The sequence below is a fragment of the Cyprinus carpio genome, chromosome A10 (genome assembly GCF_018340385.1).
Source record: "Cyprinus carpio isolate SPL01 chromosome A10, ASM1834038v1, whole genome shotgun sequence".
Classification (NCBI taxonomy): domain Eukaryota; kingdom Metazoa; phylum Chordata; class Actinopteri; order Cypriniformes; family Cyprinidae; genus Cyprinus; species Cyprinus carpio.
In genome coordinates this window covers 8,238,291-8,260,901 of record NC_056581.1, presented here as the reverse complement: position 1 = coordinate 8,260,901, position 22,611 = coordinate 8,238,291, and the positions used below count along the sequence as shown (strand labels likewise).

At 36.1% G+C, this 22,611-nt stretch overlaps 1 protein-coding gene across 4 annotated transcripts in view; it reads left to right on the top strand.

Annotated features, from left to right (window-relative positions):
• Positions 1-5,080, top strand: part of LOC109055178 (cell adhesion molecule 2-like) — a 360,969-nt gene extending 355,889 nt beyond the window's left edge. For all 4 annotated transcript variants that reach the window (XM_042765020.1, XM_042765022.1, XM_042765021.1 and 1 more), the window contains one exon: positions 483-5,080. In XM_042765020.1, the coding sequence (XP_042620954.1) occupies positions 483-601 (119 nt within the window). In that variant the 3' untranslated portion in view covers positions 602-5,080. The remainder of the gene's footprint in view (positions 1-482) is intronic.
• The last annotated feature ends 17,531 nt before the right edge of the window (positions 5,081-22,611 follow it).

The window sequence follows — 22,611 nt, the reverse complement described above, 5'->3', positions numbered from 1 at the left end:
AGTAAGATACTTCTTTCAAAAACATAAAAAAAAAAAAAAAAAAAATCTTAATAATTCCAAACATTTGACTGGTAGTGTATAAAAAATATTTGAATTTTCACAAGTGGTCTCAGACTTTTAAACTCATAATGCACTCTCAGAGAAAAAAAAAAAAAAAAAAAAAAAGGTACAAAAGCTGTCACTGGGGTGGTACTGTACCTTTTCAAAAGGTACACTTTAGGTACTAATATGTACCTTTAAGGAACAAATATGGACTCTTTAGGTACAAAGGTGTGCCTTTTGAAAAGGTACCACCCCAGAGACAGCTTTGTGTCCTTTTTTCTGAGAGTGTACTAATAGTAATTCTCTTACATAGAATTGCCATTTTAAAGTTTCCAACATTTGTCCCTACCTGTCCACATAAATAGGTATTGTAAAGTTTCAGTGACATTTAAAAAATAATCTTCAAAACAAAACCTTGTGTTTTTTTTTTTTTTTTTCAGGCACATATTTGACAAACGAAGCAAAAGGAGCAGATGACGCCCCGGATGCAGACACAGCCATCATCAATGCTGACGGCAACCACGCACACGCAGAAGAAAAGAAAGAGTATTTCATTTAGACTGCAATGGCACTGCGCTCCTCTCTCTCCTCTTGTTCCTTCCCTCCTTCCCTGCACCGTGTAGGAACTTCTTCAGACAGCGGCGGAAGCTTCTTCTCACTCTTTCTGTTCATTTTGTTGTTTTTCATTTCAGTTCGGATTTCTTTTGCTTTTTTCAATAACAGCTCACCTGCTACTTTATACAAGCAACTTTTTTGCTGAAGATGTCACATTTTGTAATCATTAAATAGCTGTAAAACACCCCAAAGTAGTACAAAAAAGTCAAAATCTCCAAATATGAAAAAATATATATATAGTCTGCAGCCATCCTCCAGTAAGGACTCGCCCATCATCCTCTCACAGTGCCTAAATATACAGATGTCCACTGAGTTTCAGTCAATGCCTTCATGTTTTTCAGGCCTCTTCTTGGTTGCTTGCTTTTTTATCTTCAGCATTATGATTTTTTAAAATGTTTTGTGCTCTATGTTTTTTAAATAATTTCTACTTTACTTTTGGTTGTGATTCATGCTGAATCCATTTATTGTGATGTTTCTCCCAAAAAAGAAAAAATAACATGTACAGTAGTAAAAATATACTCAGACTTGAAGTGAGGGAAGTTCCCTTTTTATTCCACAGATTTTTAGGTGTTAATAATGTTATTGGTACGTAGAAACGCTCCATTTTCCAAATTACCATTACATGATGTGAAACCGACAACTCACACTATGGCTAAAATCAGTATTTTGTACTTGAAGTGTAGATATTGGTACGTAAATGAATAGCTCCACAGAAGGTCTCAGTGTGAGACCTGAAAAATTACCTTGTATTTAAATTAGTTTAAACAGTTAGGTTTACCAACTCTGTTCACCAAATAAACCATAGTGGGCTAGTGAATCAGCAATCAGGCAAAGAAAGGCCGAACGAAAGAAAAAGCCCAGTTGTGTGTGTGTGTGTGTATATATGACGATGCATCTCCACTGCTTGGTTCTGCAGCAGTCTGTGTATTCCTGCACTGATCGGCCCCCAGTCTGCAAGTGTTGTCATAACAACAGATCCATGGTCGAAGTGTGAACCATCTGATATATCATCCTTTCAGCCGTTTACACAACCGTTGTGCTGAACACACAAAATCTCATAACAAAGAGAGTGATATTTAACAAAAACAAGTAGCGTGTAACTATTTCAGTGCTCTTAAACCTTCAAATCACTGGTCAGATCTTTATACAGTCCAAGAAAGATCCCAAAAAAAACTTTTTATGCAAACCTGAAAATTTCAAGTACATTATGATAACGTTGAGAGAACATTGCCCATGTGCTGCATACATGAAGTCTCACTCATTTTACAGCATAAGGTTTAGGCCAATCAAAAAATAAGCACAAATGACTCACATCAACTCATCAATCGGTCTAATACAACAATCATAATGAAGTAAAAATAACTAACTTTGAGTTTCATTACCCAAACTGGACATCAGTACGTTTTACGGTCACTGAAGTCACAGGTTGTTAATGTTTGGAAGTGTTTTTGAAATTCTGTTCTTTTGTTGATTTCTATGATGAATAGACAACCTTGCTAAGGCTGTATAATATATCTGCTAAATGTGGTAACTAGTGAAAATTGTTGTTAGACTTTGGGATCCCTAATTCCATCAAGTTTGTATATTAGCTGATCTAAATATTGGTGGGGAAAATCGTTAATTTTTTTCATCTTATTTGTCATTAAAAGATTTTCGACAACTTCATAATCTTTGCTTTAGCTCAAGGCATGTATATACTGTACAAGTATCACATTTTGGTAAAACATTTTTGAAAGATTGTTGTTGTTTGACTCTCAATGTAAATTATTTAATTTTGCTTAATTGAAAACCACTGAATGAGTTTGACGGCATTTGTGACAGCAATGGAATACTTAATGAAATGGCAATTCTATGTATTTGTTGAATGGGAGACTTCTAGTATTTAAAACACTTTTACCTGATGTTCGTTTCCTGTAAATGATGACGATTAGTGTTCATACTTGCTTTCGCAGTCCGTCTTCATTCTCACATTCGAAAGACATCACTGAAGCTTATGAAACCAGTAGATGATCAAGCTTGCAATTTTCATAGTAAATCTCAAAAATATCTTTTCATTTAAGTCATAATGCACCACAATAACACATATCACTTCCATATACAAGTATGTTACTCAAATGTAATTGTCTTGTCACATGTATCCCTAATATGTGTGAATATATTAATGGCTAGGAATATGATATCCTTTGAAAGAGTCACTGGGCTGTGTGTTATCAGTCAGATTACATACTTCTTAAGGACAAACTACAGTGCACAAAAGAAGATCTGTTTAAGCCTTATGAAATGAAACATAACCACTAACATGCTACTCAAGCCACAATTACCGTATTTTTTTTCTTTTCTTTTTTTTCTGCTACGTTATCTCTCTTTATGAGGATAGGCTCAAAGCCATCTGTCTGGCATAATAACTGCTAACAATGTTTGGTTCTTGTCTGTCTGATTGTGACACTGACCTAATGCTGCCTTTGTGATCAGTAAAATCACATTATATTATCAAGAAAATATATCCACTTGCTCAGATTTTGACCCGTTACAGGACATACTCAACATTTCTAAGAAAAAATAAATCAGCTTCTTTTATCACCATAATTGCCTTTGTGTTTGTAGTGGGAGCTTCATGCTGTTTTCTTTTAGCTTTTATGGGTTCTTGTTTCATTGAAGACTGGTCACCCAATGCCTTGTTGTTGTTGTTTTTTCCTTCAAACTTGCCTTTATACATTGCATGTTTTATTGTCACCTCATATTTGCTTTTTAATGCACCAAAACACATTTCCAGTTTGATGTTTTTTTGTTCATCTAGCGATTGCAGTGGAATTTACAAAGAGTTCATAGCTAAAGGTACGGTCTAAAATGTTTGGATAAATCAGTGTTGTAATTTGCCATTTGGATCCCCATTATATTTACTATAGCTGGTATGGAAAGATTGTGATTATGAAAATACAGACCATACAAACATGTCAACGGCAAGCTATATTGAAATCAGTTATGGTGTACTAATTTGAATAGATGTCAGTGTACCAACGTGGGGTGTTCCAAATTGGTCACTTAGGAGATTCTATAAGAGTTATGATGCTCCATATAAAGGCAGCTCACAGGTTTAGGAAGAGAGCTCAAACTTTGTAAGTCAGAAACATTTTTGAGAGTCTGCAAGTGGCAATTCATCTACAACTGCTATTTCACTATGTTGTGGATACAACATATGAAAAAAAGGTTCCATGTGTTCAAATAAAACACACTTGTTTCTCCTCCTGTCAAACTATAAAAACATAGACTCTACCAAGAGTAATGAAAGCTTCCCTAAGAACCATCTAAAATGCACCATCTATTATCACAGTGAAATGTGGAAATAGTAAAATGCATTCACACTCATTGACTTTCTTTTCATTTACTCAAAAGGTTTAGGGTTCAGTAAATGTAATACACTGAAGTAAAAGCATTTGTGTATTAAAAAAAAAAAACATCTAGCAAGGAGTCTTTTTAACAAACTGGCCAGTTTTTAAAACAGAACAGAAACTTTAATACTGTTAATTAAAAATGTTAATTTTAACCCAGTTACATCCGTTGCATTTTTTTTAATTTATTTATTTATTTTATTTGTATTTATTTTATTGTGTTTTATCTTATTTTTTTTTTGCATCTCAGGAATGAAGCGTTTTTTTCTTTCTACTTTAAGCAAATAGAAATAAATTGGTACGAGGTACCTGTATGTGTTAATCATGCTGCATTTAAAACATCATTATATGCTCTTATTTTTTTCATGCCAGTGTGTGTATATATGCTTGTTTCGAATTCATATCACACAAGCGGTATATTGTTTAAACATATCAGCATAACAAAGCAAAGCTGTCCAGTTGCTGTAACGATTTGTTGCTAAATTTAGACCAGAAAAAAAAGATGCACTCTAATTTAGTTTGTAAATGTGTTACACCAAGAGGGCAGTTGTCATAGTAAGGACATACTACAAGTAGGTCAAGATCAAATAGTTTGAAGAAATGCTGTTTTCACAGTTTTTCGAATGACCCTGCTAGAGTTAGCTGCAGCGACAACACCACAATGCAAACAGTTCCAGAAACCTCTGTAGTTCAAATGTAAAAGATAAACAGACAAACTTAAATTTCACCATGTTCCTCTCACGTTGCAAAACTATTCTGTGTGCCAGTGAAGCAGATGTAGTGGGTAGCATACTGTGCACTGGTAGATTGAGTACCTGGTTTATAAGCGAAATCGGCTCCCTAGCTCTTGAAACGATAGTGGCTTCAGAACACGAAGGGTTTGTGCTTCTTGTAGCAAGCTGAAATGAAAACGCCTCATTTGGTTTCTTTTCTTTCTTTTTTTAAATGTGTTCCTTGGTGTATTCATTTGGTTCGAAATTCGATTTTAAGCCTAATTCACATGTATGGAATGAAATTGTTAAATAAATAAATGCCAAAATTTCCTGTCTGTTCTTCTTACTGTCTAAACACAATACAATTAATCTGGATTACGGTCTGTCCATATATCTGCAAAACCACAGCAATATCAACCACCTAGAACAAGCATCCATTCAAAACAACCTAACAACGACCTGCATAGCAACACCCTAGTAACAAGCCACCACACAGAACTGTACAAGTATCTTATCAACCACCTAGAACAAGCATCCATTAAAAGTTACCATACATACCTGCATATCAGAACACTCAAACCACCAAGAACACATTAGCAACAAGCAATGACCTGTGTAGGAACACCCTAGCAGCAAGTTACCACACAGAACTGCCTATCAGCACCCTAGCAATCACCTAGAACACATCAACAACAAGCAATTATCTGCCTAGCAAATGGCCAAAGTTTTTCAAGAAGAAAACTTTTTCTAGCTGCTCTTTGCTTTTAAACTTTAAGCATGTAGTTTTTGCAGACTCATGACATTGGTTTGTCCGAGTTGCAGAATGTTATGGACTGCACAGACATGGCTGCTAGCATGGAGACAGATACAGACTATGAGAGATGAAGACAGCAGCAGACACCTGAGGGGAAGTGAGACAGCAGCCCTCAGGGCAGGAAACCGCCATCACTGTAAAATCACCACAGGGGACGTATCTCCACTCCTACACACATACTCACACAGAGGTCAACAACCCTGCAAAAACCATCTCTGCTATTTAAAACGGCCTCATGGTTTGGGTCTGTTATGACTAGGCAGATTAAGACTGGACAGAACCACACAATATATTTAGCTGAGTAAAGAAACATAATTGTAATATTTCATCTGCTTCTTTTGTTTGCTTAAAGAGAGGCCATTCTGATGGTTTATTTTTTTCAACCCAGACCACCACAAAGGCACAAATGTATACACACCAGAATCAATTATAAAAACAGGGAAAAAATGATATTTTGTTATTTTAGTACTAAATTTATACTATTATGGTATAGTTTAAATTAGTTATTTTTTTTTCCAGTTTTAATGAAAATTGTAGTTTAAGCTCTATTTCAATTAACAAAAAAACAACTAAAGTTTTGCTTTATGGACAGCATGTTGTCCCTACAGAAAATAATGTAGATTTATGTCTTTAAAAATAAATAAATAAACAAACAAACAAATAATGGTGCTCACTGTAATGCTCTTATAGTGGAAGTCTATTGCACCAATCATTCGCTAATCTTACAAACATTCAATATTGCATGGTTGTGTAAAGTCAGTAAACACTACAGGTTTTCATAATACATGTATACAGGACTGTTTACATAAACAACAATTCACCCACAGGAATTACTGTACACCTGCATCACATAACCACAAGTTCATCTTCATCTATTAACAGAAGTACTACTGCTAATAGGACAAGCATATGTTTGTAAGAAGCACTTTAGCAAAAATAAATAAATAAATAAAGGATTCACATTTCTGCTTTATATTCCTCCTGAACCGCTTCCCCTTCAAAAGATTTATTTATTAATTTATTCAAAAGTGTTCTGTGGTAAATCAACCTCATGCCACAGGTGCCGTCGATATAGTTTAATTTGTTTTGAACCCAGAAGATTCCTTTAATAACAATATTATCAGAGTGAGAATCAACTACCTTTTAATTAGGCAAGTTAAATGAACTCAATTACTTGAAATAATTGTTGTGACGGTGAGTAATCATAATGCTCCTTGAAATCGACAAAGTAGAATCAAACTAAACTAAATAACATCAAGATTTCTGGAATTAAAAGACACCTTGTCCATCCATTTCTCAATACTAGATGAGATGCCTTCCTACAGAACTCTTAAATTTAACTGTGTTCATCCCAGGGATGGATTATGACACAGCGGTGCCCTGGGCATGGACCAATTGGTTATAATGCTTAGCACTGTAAAAACACGTCTTGCTCTATGCCAGCCAAAGCATGAACGCATATTTAAATTTGGCAGCCGATGCTGTGCCGCACTGAACATTCTGAACATATCAAATATATTATTCAGCCATTTTTGGGCTTTTGGAAGTTGCATTCAAAATCCACTTTGCTTAAAATCCTGAGGGGGCACGGTTAAAAATGCGTTCCTGGAGGAGCAGTATTTGGGCTGGGCCCCCCTCTGGTCTAGTGCCCTGGGCACATGCCCGGTAGGCCCATGCGTTAATCCGTACCTGGCTCATCCCGATGCTGAGGACATTTCCACACACTGTAGAATATATAGGCAGAGTTGAATGTGTTTTGTGTCAGGTGTGAGATGAGTGAATAATATACTGTTTAAGGTATGAGAGTTTCACCTTTCCCATCAATCATGCACCGGACATGTGTCCTTCTCCACTGGTACTTTGTAGTGATGGGAATGCCATTCATGATGAAAAACCTTTTAAAAGGGTTTAAGACACCCATAATCTTTCAGAGGATTGGAACACAGGAGGCAGGAACCACTGACAGCAGATAAATATGAGACTTCCTGTGGAAATCTGTGGAATTTGATCATTAGCAGGTGTTAAATTGGCTTTGGGGAGATAAAAGACTATAAAAGACAAGTAAAAATCAATATTTAGAAATATAAAACAATGTATATATACTACCGCTAAAAAACTTTTGGGGTGTTTTCAACATTGATAAAAAGAAATGTTTCTTAAGCAGCAAATTTAGAATGATATAATCTAATTACATTTTACAATATTAATGTCTTTTTTTTTTTACTGTATTTATTTTCAAATAAATGCATGACTTTTTTTACCTAAAAATTTTCCCCTGTAAAAAAAGATCAAAGAGGGCTGCAAACCAGTACTAAGAAAGAAAGAAAGAAAGAAAGAAAGAAAGAAAGAAAGAAAGAAGCGAGAGAGAGAGAGAGAGAGAGAGAGAGAGAGAGAGAGAGAGAGAGAGAGAGAGTGAAAGAAAGATAATTTTTCTTTATTTTATTTACAACTTAGAAAAAAAAATTATAGTGAAGATAGATACATATATATTGGTTTGGTGTTAAAATGCTATTTGACTAAATATTAATATAATTATATATCTAGAACTTTATATAGTTATAGATATAGATGTAGATATAGATATACTACAAAATGTTGGTGTGGTGTATGCTATTTACTGACGAAATATGAATATAATTATATATCTGTAGGGTTTTATTATTTCTTAATTGAATCTATAGCTTTCTGTGACTAACTTCTATTTTTTACAAGGCTACTTTACAGAAACAGCCACGTACAGTATAACTACAGGCAGTGCTCACCTTAGAGAAATCTACTGGCAAGAACCTCATTCAAGGGCACAATGGTGATAGAGATCTCTCAGTATTCACAAGTTGACCACACTGAAATCACCTCCCTTTAACCACAAAAGACTTTCACCACCCTTTTCAGTAACTGAAGCTATCAATCATCCCACACCATTCTCAGAGGCAGTCTTTTGAACACAGATCATTTTTTTAAGTTGACTGAATAGTATAGATTCATATAGATATATGAATTCAGTATAGATGTATGCATAGATTTAGTAGTCTAGGCATGTGTCTGCCATAACATGTGAGAGCATCTTTTGATTTAACACATTTATATGCCCTGAACAACACTGAATTCAGAATGCAAACATACACATGCATAAAAACCAATGCTCTCACTTGTACAGTAATGGTTTGCGGTGTTCTTTTTATCTGTGGCCTGCATGTGTTTTGCCACAGCAGCAGGATAGAGACAGTAGTGTGTCTCCTGTGAAATGTCTGCCTGCCTTTGCACTCTATGTTAATGTGACCGTGCGTCTGCCAGAATTTCTCCCTTACCTGGGCCTGAGCTTGAAGCAACAACCAGCACCATACAGATAAACAAAGGAGATGGAGAGCTTCTTGTTAGCAGCAAGATTCTGCTCAGACATTCACAGCCATACATTCACAGACACATGGGGAGTATACGTTCAGAGAGATGATGTCATACATATTCATCCGGCACTTAAAAAACACAACCCTCACTGTATCCCTGTGTCAGGCTGCTCAGTGGAGATCTTTTCCCTCATACATAGATACACTTTTAAGGGAGAGTTCACACAAAAATGACAATCCTGGCATCATTTATTCATATGTATGTTTTTGAGGGAGAGTTGGGATTTATTTGTTATTTGTGGAGTTATGTTTTTTATGAATATCCTGGCGCCTATTTTCAATATGATTAAAGTGAATGAGGAGTGGGGCTATCAATCTCCAAAAGGACATATGATATCTTTGTGTGAAATACTATGGAAGCTTATTTTCTGCTACAGAATAGAAATAAAAAAGGTAATTTCAACTTTTTATCTCACAAATCAAACTTTTTTCTCAGAATTGCGCGTTTACGTCTCATAATTCAGATTTGTATTTTTTTTCTCAGAAATTTTTTCAGTTTGTTATCTTTTTCTTACATTTCTGAGTTTGCATCTTGCAATTCAGACTCTTTTCCTCAGAATTCTGCATGTGCATGTGGTCAGGTAAGGAGTCTAAAAAATATAAAATATGAACATTAGAGGAAAAACTTAAAACTTAAAACTTAAAAAAAAAAAAAAAAAAAAAAAAAAAAGATGTTGCCCTGGCAACTTACTAAGTTTAAGTTGGAGTATAAAAATTACTAAAACTATAACTGAAATAAAAATAAATAACAGCTAAAAGAAATAGTAAAACAAAAATGTGTAAAAAATGTCAAAAACAACAAAATTACTAAAATTTAAAATGAAAAATTTAAATGAAAACTGAAAACATAAAAATACAATTAAATACATTGATAATTATTTTAATAAATAGTTCTAAAATAATACTTGTTCCACAGAAGAAGACAAAAATAAATGTTTAAAAAAAAAAAAAAAAAAAAATCCATTCCTTAAATATAGTCCCTAGAGCCATTTGTGGTTGCAAAGAGTTCATTTACATAACCCTCTCTTTATCTTCTCATCTAACTAATGCCATTTTGGCAGAGTTACAGTCATTACCCTCTAAAGGACGTAAGAGATGTAATTATTAATATTTAAACAGTTTTTATGTATGCCTCATTCACCTTGGGTCTGTCTAGGGAGCCGGCGTTTATTTTACATTTTTATGTATGGCGTGTCAGATTTGAGCAGATGGTATCTGTATGAATATGGGCGGCATGTCACCCTTTCTTATCACCTCACACCTTTACCTGACGAATATCACTTCCTGAAACAAGACCCCCTGCAGGAAGTATTGGCAGAGGCCAAGGCGTGTCAGCCCACTCTCGGTAGGACACTCCCAACCCAGACCTGACCTTCAGCACAAAACTCTCTCAGCTGTCTTGTGCTGCCATTTTCAAGATGCGAGATGGAGACTCTCCCTGTCTGGTTGGTTTAGCATGCAGGGGTTTATTCAATCAAATTACCACAGAGGAGCTTTAATGCTTGTTAACCTTGCCTACCACCGGTGTTCAATCGAAAGCAATTTCAGCATCCATTCTACCCATTTTATTCACATTGATAATACGCCAATAACTGCAGTTGATTCAACATTGATCTAACTAGTTTTTCGCCTAAGGGTAACAAGCAAAGTCACTTTGTTCTTTGGTAAACAACTGCTGATGGAGGGGAAGTACTGGTAAAACCATAATATGCGAAAAAGAAACCAGTCCTTCGCGTCCTGTATTTGTGGTCTTTTGTGTCTGTTCATCCTTTACTTTTTTATAATTCAGTTCTCTGTCATTGCGCTGCAAAACACGCAATCGTGCCAGAAACTTCAGCATACGTTTGGGAAGTCATTGCCCTCCCAGGGGAAAAATGTGAAATGCCTCATTTTGGCCGTCCTTCCCAGCACACAATATCCTTTGACTTGTTTTCTCACTTCTGATTTTCTACTCTAATGTTTGTAAACCATCTACCAAAATAGCAGATTGCCATAGTACTTGTACAGTTTGTGCAGTAAGTGTATATTTGCAGTATCCCCCATGGGGATTTTATTTTAAGTCTTCATTAAAGCATTATAAGCCAAGAACCAAACCAACCAGCTACGATGTGAATCACAACATTAAACTTTGATTTGAAGCAAAAAAGTATTTGAAAATTGGACAAAAAGACAATACAGCGCTGCTTATTAAATGGCTTCAGTGAGGGAAATAAGTATAATCCCATGAAGCATTGCAAATGTTAATCAAAATCAAATTTAAAACCAATGGATAAATTAAAACTACTGATATATACAAATGTTTAAGTACTGTAGTTTGAGAATGTAGGAAGACTATTATGTCATTTGCATTGTTTCTTATGAGTGGGTTGACACTCATATTTTCTTTTGGCACAATTTGCTTGTTTCAGTTATCTGGTTGGTGGAGATTTCTTTGCAGAATCATCGGTAATATAGTTTTTCACCAGGAATTGCACTGTTAAACAGGATGAGAATAAAATGAAAAATGAAAACAAGTTGAAATAATGCATGTTGATGGCTTCAACAAAAATCATATACCACTGATTAACAACCTAATAGCTCATATTAGGACCGTCTTTAAAGGTTTATTTTATTGTTAAAAATCTATTCCCCATTGAGAAAATGAATGGACTTTATGCTTTCCATTTCCAGTGTGACTGACCAAGCTACTGACATTGGTTATGTTCGGAACAGCATACTAACATACCATGCTAACGATTTCTGGAGTATATAGTAGGTATACTGTACACTGTATGCATATGCCTGGATAACCTAGTTTTGTTAAAATGTGCAGTATATAACACACTGCATAATATATCCAACAATGCAATGTACTCGATTTGAAGTTAAAGTCCTAAACTTGTTCACTAATTAGTATCATATTGTTAAAAGCTAAGGCAATTTCACATGGAATGAAGCAAAAATTAACATTTAAAAATTTCTAAATTGAAGTCAAGTGAAGTTAATAACAGCAAAATGTCTACATTTTACAGTTAGCAAATGTATACTGTGCAGTATTCAATTAGTAAACAAGCATTCCATTCCAAACCCAGCAATGGACTGATGAGAAGGCAGCTGAAATTACACAAGCACACAGTGTGATCGATCCTCCCTCTTGATTTTCCATTTCTTACTCATGGTGTCAACAAGATGAAGAACTTCCATCCCGTCATCTCTATATTTAAACTATTCTCTAGCTCTCCCTAATTCATCATGCACTTGCTGCTTCCTCATTGGGAACTAATGGCTTTGTGTAAAGAGGATGTTAGTTCATTTCATACCACCATGTGTGTTAGTTTGGCCTGGTGTAAATGATTCTTTTTTTCTTTTGTTTTTTTTTTTGTTTTTTTAGTTGCTACAGTAGCATATGGAATTAACCCTGAAGATATGTAACACATTTCTTTTTTTTTCATACTTGCCAAATTTTGTCTATTAATTTGAATAAATCATTATTTATACAAACACTTCAATATTTAGACAAAAACACTGAAGAAAAAAAGCCCCAGAAGAATTTGGACACTTAAATGATAATTAAAATGTATAAAAGTATCTGCATCTTCTAAGAAATATAAAACCAAATATATATGAGAAAAAGAAAGTCAAACATTTTAAGAGTCTAGGGGTCACTGAAACCAACATCATATTCTGCACGAATCAAGTTATTTGGATGTGTAAAGACCCTTTTCCCTCTTGCATGTAATTGCATTGCTTGTAGCACTAAATGACGGCTCTTTGAATCCTCGGTGCAATGCGTGGTGGGTTGGGTCTGCAATTTTAGAAGAAATAAGTGACAAATTTGACATAACATAGCTCTTTTGCACAAACCATTAGGGAGTGTCTCCTTTTTTGCAGGTCAGCACAGGCTCGTGGTAAGTTACTGCCATCTATGGTCTGAGAGGCTCTTTTCAAATATTTTCTTTTATTCAGTAATACATGGATTGATAAAATGTTGTAAATTATTTAGAGAAAGACTGGTGAAAGTATGAAATTCATGCTTTAAAAAGATGCAATATGGATGCACACTTTAAATGTAAATGACAGGATATTCTAGAGAAACCATAATTTTGCACCACATATATATGTAAATTTTATAGAAAAACTATAATGTTGCACCACATCTATAAAGTAGATTCTAAGAGAAACCATAAAGTTGCATCATATCTATAAAGCAGATTCTAAAGAGAATGTCATAAAGTTGTCACATCTCTATAGTAGATTCTATAGAGAAACCATAATGTTGCATCACATATATACTACAGATTTTAAAGAGAAACCATAATGTTACACCACATCTACACAGTAGATTCTATAGGGAAACCATAATGTTGCATCACAAATATACTACAGATTTTAAAGAGAAACCATAATGTTACACCACATCTACACAGTTGATTCTATAGGGAAACCATAATGTTGCATCACATATATACTACAGATTTTAAAAAGAAACCATAATGTTACACCATATCTACACAGTAGATTCTATGTTGCACCACTTGTTCTAAATCTAGGCCGGTCTTTTGTAGGTTTTGTCATATTTCCCCCATTCTCAAATGTCTGCAACAGTTATCTGAATTAGAATGACTGGCACACAATTGAGATCCGCTCCGTTCTAAATTCTCTGTGTCCACCTGCCTAATTTCAGAGGTAGGGGTATCTATCACACTCTGATAGCATCTACATCCAGCAGGCGTTTATTCTGTCGCTACCACTCTGCAAGCTAATGAATCAGGGGTGGACCAAACTCTACAAAGAGATCCTATCAGGGCCTGCCACACTGAACACAAGAAAAATGTATGCAGCCTTTTATTATGAGACAACCCAGCGGGGTGATGGATGGCCCAAATTTAGCCTCAGCAAACTTCACTGAGCTTCTGTTGATACTGGCTGATTAATGACTGTGTGATCCACTCCCAACAAAGGGAAGAAGGTGCAGGAAGAAGAGGAGAGATGAGATTGAAGGAAATGTCTCCGATATTAAGTTTTATTGACTGAAGCGCACTGCTCGACAAAAGGTCTGGAATGCAAACGAGTTGTTGCTTAGTTAAAATAATTCACCATTGACGTCTGTTGTGTTGCGTCAAGTATGAAGCCTGTCCAGGAAAACGGGCAACCAGGATGATTCTCCAAATGATGCATTTGGAGCAGGAACAGAGAATAAAAGATCTTCCGTGGAAGTGGTCATCTGGAAACTTTTAAAAAACGCTTGGCTGCCCACATCAATCCAAAGAGGCCTATAATACCTGGAGAAAGCCATCCATTAGCATTCCCATTCATCTCAATGGCAGTCATTTGGCTGGCATTTGCAGCCCCTCAGGAATCTTTGTTCATGGGAACTAAGTGCTAAAATAAAATATATTTGATTTATATGATTTGGCCAGCATAAAGGGTTAGTTATGGCATCTGCAGCGGAGGCTGACCAGCCAAACACAAATCAATCACGTCGTCTCGCTAACATGCACTGACCAACAAATGTCCATTATTTTTCACGGTCTACTAACTATTCAGATCCATATCAAGAGGGATTTTCAAAGGGCATTGAAGTCATGCGAAGGTAATGTTTCGGTAATTGCCTCCCAATGGCCTTTGTAAATATTTATAGAAGATGTCCTATTAAGATCATGTATGGAGGTCATAGACCCAGATAATCTGTAAACAGCTCTTGTTTAACCTCAGTAATTTGGTTTCACAGTGAAATCTTAAGAAGCTGGAGTGTAACTAGTGTTGGGCAGTAACGCATTACTTAGAAACGCGTTACTATAATTTGATTACATTTTTAGTAGCGGAGTAATTTAACGCATTATAATTTTCAAAATAGTAATTAGAGTATAGTTACAAGCCGAGGTCTCTATACGTTACTGCCATGTTACATTACTGACAGAATGCAGTTTTTTATAATCTAGAGATTGTAAAAAGGATGTAGCACACGCACTGTCGAGTCAAGTGTCAGTGGATTAGAGACCTGCTCCCGCTAGACCCGACAAGCTGGGCGAGTGTGGATGCGGGCGGGTATAGACACTTGTGTGTATGCGGGATGCGGGAGAATAAAATGATTCACAGCACTCCCGCCAAAATAGAAATATCTAAACATAAAATATCTCAAATAAATAAATTGTTATTCATCTATTGCACAAAAGCAACATGAACTGATATAAAATATAAACGATTAACAAGTGTAAGCGTATGCAGAGTTTCAAATATTTATCGGAGCGTGTATGCTGGGATTTCATAAATTTCACTGGGAAAAAAGTAACGTAACTAGTAAAGTAACTAATTACTAATTACTTTTGAAATAAAGTAATCAGAACAGTAACGTGATTACTTTTAAAAGGAGTAATCAGTAATCAGTCATTTGATTACATTTTCAGAGTAACTTGCCCAACACTGAGTGTAACTACAGTCAATCTGAGATCTGGTGCATGAATTTCTTCATGGACCAATCAATTCTGTTTGATTACATCTGATCCAGTCAAAGTCTAGATTATTTTCCCTAAAGTGCCAAATCAAATATCAGCAGATGGCGTTTTTTTAAAGAGTCACAGGAGCTTATTCCAACTTCAAAGTTCATAATTGAAAAGCACTGAATCTTTTACAGTTTGATTGTCATGCTGATGCTCTCCATCGTGCCAAGTTTGAATTCATCATCTTTCAACATTACATTCATCACCACCACATCTCTGATTTATTGCCACGGCTTTATTAATTTCAAGTGCCACCGAACTTCCTGAATGCTGATGGATGTTCTTGATGTGATGTATTGATCTGCCCAGAGCTCAAAGACAAAATTGGGCTCTTGGATCTCTTGCAAAGATTGAAAAAATGAATGCCACCATTCTTCTCATCTGTTGCTCATACCTTATAATATTAAAACATACTGGAGTTGAAGATGTCTTTTTATTCAGCTTATCTTTTTTTCCTCCGTGAACACATCGCAATATTAAAAGTTTAAATGATGATTGTTTAGAACGTGCTGCTGCAACATAAATTAAGAAAAATTTTTTTATAAATTAGGTACATATAATAATAAAGGGATCTAAGATGAGAAATGCCATGCACTAAATATCCAGAGATACACCAAACACAGCCATTTATGAGTACCTGCAGCCTTGGAGGTACTAGATCAGGTTTCAGCGGGTATTTGGAAAATTTGTATTTTTTTTCTAAAACTTATGTAACAGTAATTATGAATTTAAAGAATATACATTGCTTTTGGGGGTAAAAATACAGTAAGACCAATCATACTGTAATTTATAATCGCTGGTTCTTATTTTATAATATTTTTTAAAATGCAATTTATTCCTGTGGTGTCAAAGCTGAATTTTCTGCAGCCATTATAATACTTTTGAAAGTGCATTATAAATGCATTATATATCGGTTTACAGCACAATATTTCTCAGTATAATGGAAAATTAAGCATAAAAAAAAGACTTTTAAATTAGATTTCATGGTGACCAAGTTTGTATTATTTCTTATTTCTCAAAGCAGTTGTTTAAAGAAATATTTAAAAAGTATAGAAACGTGTGAACCTCCTCTTACAGACATACAGCTCTTCACTTACACACTGCTTGTGCATGCAGTGAGAATGAATAGAAATAAATCATTAAAATACCACTTTTGTCATGTTTTTGGCCTCCAAGCAAAGCGCATATTATAAGAGCTTCCTTATAAAGCATGAAGAGGCAGATATGAAAAATAACCTACAAATGGGTAAAAATCTGATGAAAGCTGATGGAAGCAGCATTAGACTTTTTTACATAATCATCACTTTAAAAGCTTAAGAAGGAGTCAAATGAGTTTGAAATCAGGAGAAAGTATAAAAATCTAATCCAACTCTCGCAGTTAATCTGTCAAGTAAGTTCTAGCACTGCTCTCCAAACATGCACCACTCAGCTTTCACAAAGTCTGTTCTCAACCCTGTCCCCATTCTGAGCCGGATGGGCGAACAGGTTTGACTTAACCACCACGGCTGTCACCGCCATGACAAGTACAATAACCCAGTCTTCCGCTGACTGTCAACAATTTTCTCGAACAATTAATGCACACTCTGTGATTCATGTTCTCTTTTCTGGGTTACTGAGCAGGCCGTGTTGCTACTGAAGCCTCTCCCTCCAGGTGTGCTCAAACCTGCCATGGAGCATGACAGGGAAAGGAAGCCCATGGGAGACCATTAAGCTGCAACCTTTCTCCCCACCGAGGGTAACAGCAGGTGGGGGTAAAAATAGTGCACCATCTGTTAAAGCAAGAGAGTCTGAATATCTTTCCCGAGACTCAGCAGGGACTCAATTAAAATGTGCATTTTCCACAGTAGCTAAGGGGAGAAGTGTGGCCAACCTGGCCCATGTAGGCACAGGTACGGCTAAAGGCCCCCCAGGCGGAGCGGGGTCCACATTTACTGCTCGGGTGACAGAGCCACAGAGAACTAGGCTGTTTGCTCCTTTTAGCCAATGTCTTTCTGTTTGACTTCCCAGTCCTTCAGACCTCGAAAAAAGAGATGGGTTTTGTAAAATGGATAAGTGAAAATGTTTTAAGGTCCATGACACCTGTGGTTTAACCTCGTGTGCATTCAAACTTTGTTCCAACTGCCTCAGGAAATCAACTGCTTGGAAAATCTGGGAAATGGCATTTGCAGGGCCTAGTTTGCCATGGATTCATCATAATATGGTTAATCACATCTGCATATGTTGGGAGAATAATACTCAATGGGAATCGTAGCAGGTGCGGACTGCTGGTCTGCACATGCGCAGTCGCAGTCACCCCACAAGGGTCTAACCATTACCCACTCCAAATTCTGAGCCAAATTAGTATGACTGTTCTGGGTACAGGCACAAGAACCACCTGGCATATGGAACAATTAAAGTAGTTAAGATCTTTAGTCAAGAGACCACCTGCCAGCAAACCATTTCCAAACTCAATTCTTCTTCAACATGTTGTCAAATAATCAAACGTCATTGACCTGAAACAAGAGCTGAAGCAAAGTTCAAAATGTTGCCATCACAGTCGATCATGAATGAAGACCATTGATGGTTTATGTTGATGTTAAATGATAGTAAAATTATCCTTCTTGTGAGCTCTGGAGATGAAACTGGCCTCATATACATGTTTTCATATTTAATGATAGTATTAATATTTTTTATTAAAATTATATAAAATGTATAGTTAAGTATAAATATAAATATAAAAGTAAAAATATAAAATATTATATAATATTTATTATATACTATTATAAATTATATAAGTTATAATTAATAATATTTAATATCACTGAATCAAATAATTTTAACAGTAAGCAGTTTTGTGAAAATTAACTATTTTTTTTTCTTTTGAGTTATCTTAACTAAATATATTATTATTATTAATAGTAATAATAATAATAATAATGTCACTGAATAAACTTGTCTGCATTAGGTTACACCAACAAAAGTGCTTGTTATGGGTCAGATGAGAAAGAATTAACTCCTTATGGTCACAAGTTTTGAGACTGTCAGTGTCTTTTCCACATATTTCTTCGTTTAAAAGTTCTATAAGAATCATTAATGTAATCATTAACAATCTTGAGTTGTTACGAGGAATCTGAATTGGTAACAGAATCGTTAAACTCCTTGCACTTCTCATCCTTATCCATAACATTTTCGTCTCATTCTAAATTCTGTAATCTGGGGCGCACAGAGACCCTTTATTTTTGTGTAACACAGCAGGACATGATGGCTTACACTTGTGTTTGTGCACTTGTGATGCTGAGAGCCTCTGACTATTCCTTTGCCACTGTTAAAGCAGAATCCATAAACACAGAAGAGGCTGCTATCTGTGTCCGGCAGCTGAATATGTGTCCTTACTTAATCCTGCTTTCTGGAAACAGTCTCCGTAAATCACCTGTCAACGGTAGCATTATTGCTCAGAGGGCTTCATAGAACAGGAACTCAAACGGTACAGGAGAGCTCAGGAAAACGGTTAGACTGTTATTAAAAAACATCTTTCACTCAAAGATAAATGAGATCACCACAGGGGCAGGACAAATATACTGTTTTGCTACAAAAATAAATAACTGCCTTTGTAAAATGTGCCATAAATAAAAGATTAAAAAGTTTCTCACCTGACACAACTTAGTAATCTTTTATTTTTGGCACCAAAAATATTCACAAAACTAAAAAAGGTGGGTGGGGGCGTTCGAAAGGTACATTTTAAAAAAAGGTGAAATTTAGCCTTATAAACAATTTTTTCAAACAGTATTACAACTTTTTATGGGTGCTTGATACAGTGCCTGATTAGAAATGTTAAGAAATCAGTGGTGTGTTCATTTTTAATCATGGCAATATATTCATTAAGGTCTTTTAAATTACATATCAGATCATATTATCAAAGCTAAATTGTCATATTAAACATTGCCTTCCTTCATTTGTTAGTTAATTGTTAGCCAAGCTTAGCATATTAGCTCTGTTTAAGACAAACATTTGATTAGTTTGGACAAGATATCACAGTAATGTGTTACGTTTTTAATAAGGCATTGAGGAAGGGGGATAGAATTGTATACAAATAGAGATCCCTAATGCCTAATTCCCTAATACAGTAGGCAAAAAACAGTATGTAAAAATAATAGTATGTCCAGTTAGGGCCGACACCCCAGGAAAGGATTTGTGAATTACAGAGATGTGACGCAACAGTGTTATTGTCTGAATTACATTCATACTGCACACATTCATAGAATGTAGAACAGATAAAGATTTCAAAGTAAGTACTTGTTCAAAATAAGTACCTACAAGATTCTGAAGGACACATCTAATGGACACTTTACTATCCCATCAGGACATGGGAGAGTAATACGTCCAGATTACATTCATACTACACACATTCATACTACATAAAACACATTTTTAACAGTCACAAAGTAAATAGTTACTCACAAACACAAAAATACCCAGTGTGCGATTTTGAATTCAGCAGACTACAGACTGCTGAAAGAGTATGAGTAGTATGCTAAAGTATTTGGAACATAACTTCCGTCTCTTTTTAGAGTCATAGCAGCAGAATTAAATTGGCCGGGATTGGTCTGGCCACCAATGAAAGATCTGAGAGAACCAATCATCACATCACTTCACAGTGTGTTGCTCATTGTTTCAGTTCCCCTTCTGGCTTTAGCAATTAAGTGTCAGATGTGGAATAAGCACATCATGTTTTGCTCAATAGCTCCAAACAATTCTGAAAGGCGACAGCAATACCCGTTCAACCCTGTGCTCACTTTTATAACAACAGATTGCTCCGATGATACTTTTTCACTCCACTGAGCAAATTATTTACTGCATTCACACCATATGGGCTGGAAATTTAAGGCCCAGTCCCCGAGGTTTATAGATTTTAGATGCTTGACAGCACAGCCATGTGAGAACCATGTCTGCCATAACCATCACACAACTAAAGATGGCACAACTTACTGCAGTCAAATGGTACAAAACCTCGGCCACGAGAGACGTGAAATATTAGCTGCAAAGCCATAAATTCGCATAGCAGCTGATGCCCTGCCAGACTGGAAGTGACTAGAACTGATTTGCTGGTGTCGACTGTAAATCATTGCAGAAGAGCAACTCCCTTTTCAGTAATGACCACCAATTTTGGTGTGATTGAGGCTTTTTCATGAGGTTGTGTCATGTGGGCTATAATACTGCTTTTATGGACAAGTTTCGCTTTCATGAAGTGACTTGTGACTCTTATGCCAACTTTTTGTGTCACTCTGGCTGTCTTGGTGAAAGCAATGGTAAGCTACCTGGGGTTTTAATTACTGTTTTTCAATTAGTGTGTGATTCCAACCACCTGCAGGTGTGTCCATGCTGCCATGGCATAATGGCTTTCCATTAAAACTAATTAGGACCTGGGGAGAGGGATGTACCCGGGCAATGAAACAACTGTTGAGACATCATGTTCAGGTGTGTGTGATTTATATATTCTCTGTAATTCCTCTTTTTCATCTTTTAAATTTTCCTTTCTAAAATAACCTACTGCTTATATGCATTCAAAAAGTCTTCCAGTTTTGTGGACATTCACACAGAGACCAGACACTGATCAGGTAGCTGTAATTACACAGAAAACTGAGGCCCTGTCCACACAGAGACGCGTTTCGCTGTATACGCATAAATTTTGTATCGTATAGTTGTTTGATCCACACAAATCCAGCGTTTTGGGAGAGTGAAACCAATATTTTTTTTTAACCGGATTACTAAGTGGATAAATCTGAAAACAGCGCCCTTGTGTTTTCGTGTGGACAGCAAATCCGTATATTTTTTTGAAATGATGACTTCATCACCCCATGTCTCGCCCATAGTCAGACACCGCTACATCACGTAACAGCAACAAAAACATGAACAAACACTGAACGCTTGTCTTTTTAACCAACATTAACACAGATTAATAAATGTATTGTTCCATGTTCATTTGTATACCGCGCGCAAGGTTTATGTGCATAGTCCAAGTCTTCTCCGTTTTTATTGTATCTCTGTGGCAGAATTACAGCGCCACATACTGGTCACACATGTATACTACATCGTTTTGTGGTTTAGTGTGGACGCAGATATTTCTTGAGATGAGGAAAAAAAAAAAGCGGATAGGGATAGCTCTGGCTTTGTGTGGATGTAGCCTGAGGCCACACAGCATTTGACCTCTCATTTTAATTTTAAGCAGTTTTCTCAACATTTTAACATTGCATCATCTACTGACGAACACATTCATTTTTATTTTTTACTGAATAAATAGGTTATTTAACCAAGTTTTACTATGTCTTTGGAAGGTTTTTGTCTTTCAAACACATTCATATGGACAAATTCATGTTATTTCTTATTTACATGTGCAAGCATTACCAACCATTTTTTGTCAGCCGAATCTCTTACCTAGTATATTTATTTGAAGCCTGTATGTATGTGTGTATACACTCACCGGCCACTTTATTAGGTACACCTATTCAATTGCTTGGTAACACAAATTGCTAATCAGCCAATCACATGGCAGCAACTCAATGCATTTAGGCAACTAGATGTGGTGAAGGGGATTTGCTGAAGTTCAAACTGAGCATCAGAATGGGGAAGAAAGTGGATTTAAGTGACTTTGAACGTGGAACGGTTGTTGGTGCCAGATGGGCTAGTCTGAGTATTTCAAAAACTGCTGATCTACTGGGATTTTCAATCACAACCATCTCTCGGGTTTACAGAGAACGGTCCGAAAAAGAGAAAATATCCAGTGAACGGCAGTTGTGTGGACAAAAATGCCTTGTTGATGTCAGAGGAGAATGGGCAGACTGGTTAGAGATGATAGAAAGGCAACAGTAACTCAAATAACCACTCGTTACAACCAAGGTATGCAGAATATCATCTCTGAACGCACAACACGTTGAAGGGTCAGAATTTGGCATAAAGAATATGAAAGCATGGATCCATCCTGCCTTGTCTCAATGGTTCAGGCTGGTGGTGGTGGTGTAATGGTGTGGTGGATATTTTCTTGGCACACTTTGGGCCCCTCAGTACCAATTGAGCATCGTTTAAATGCCACAGCCTACCTGAATATTGTTCTGACCATGTCCATCCCTTTGTGACTACAGTGTACCCATCTTCTGATGGCTACTTCCAGCAAGATAATGC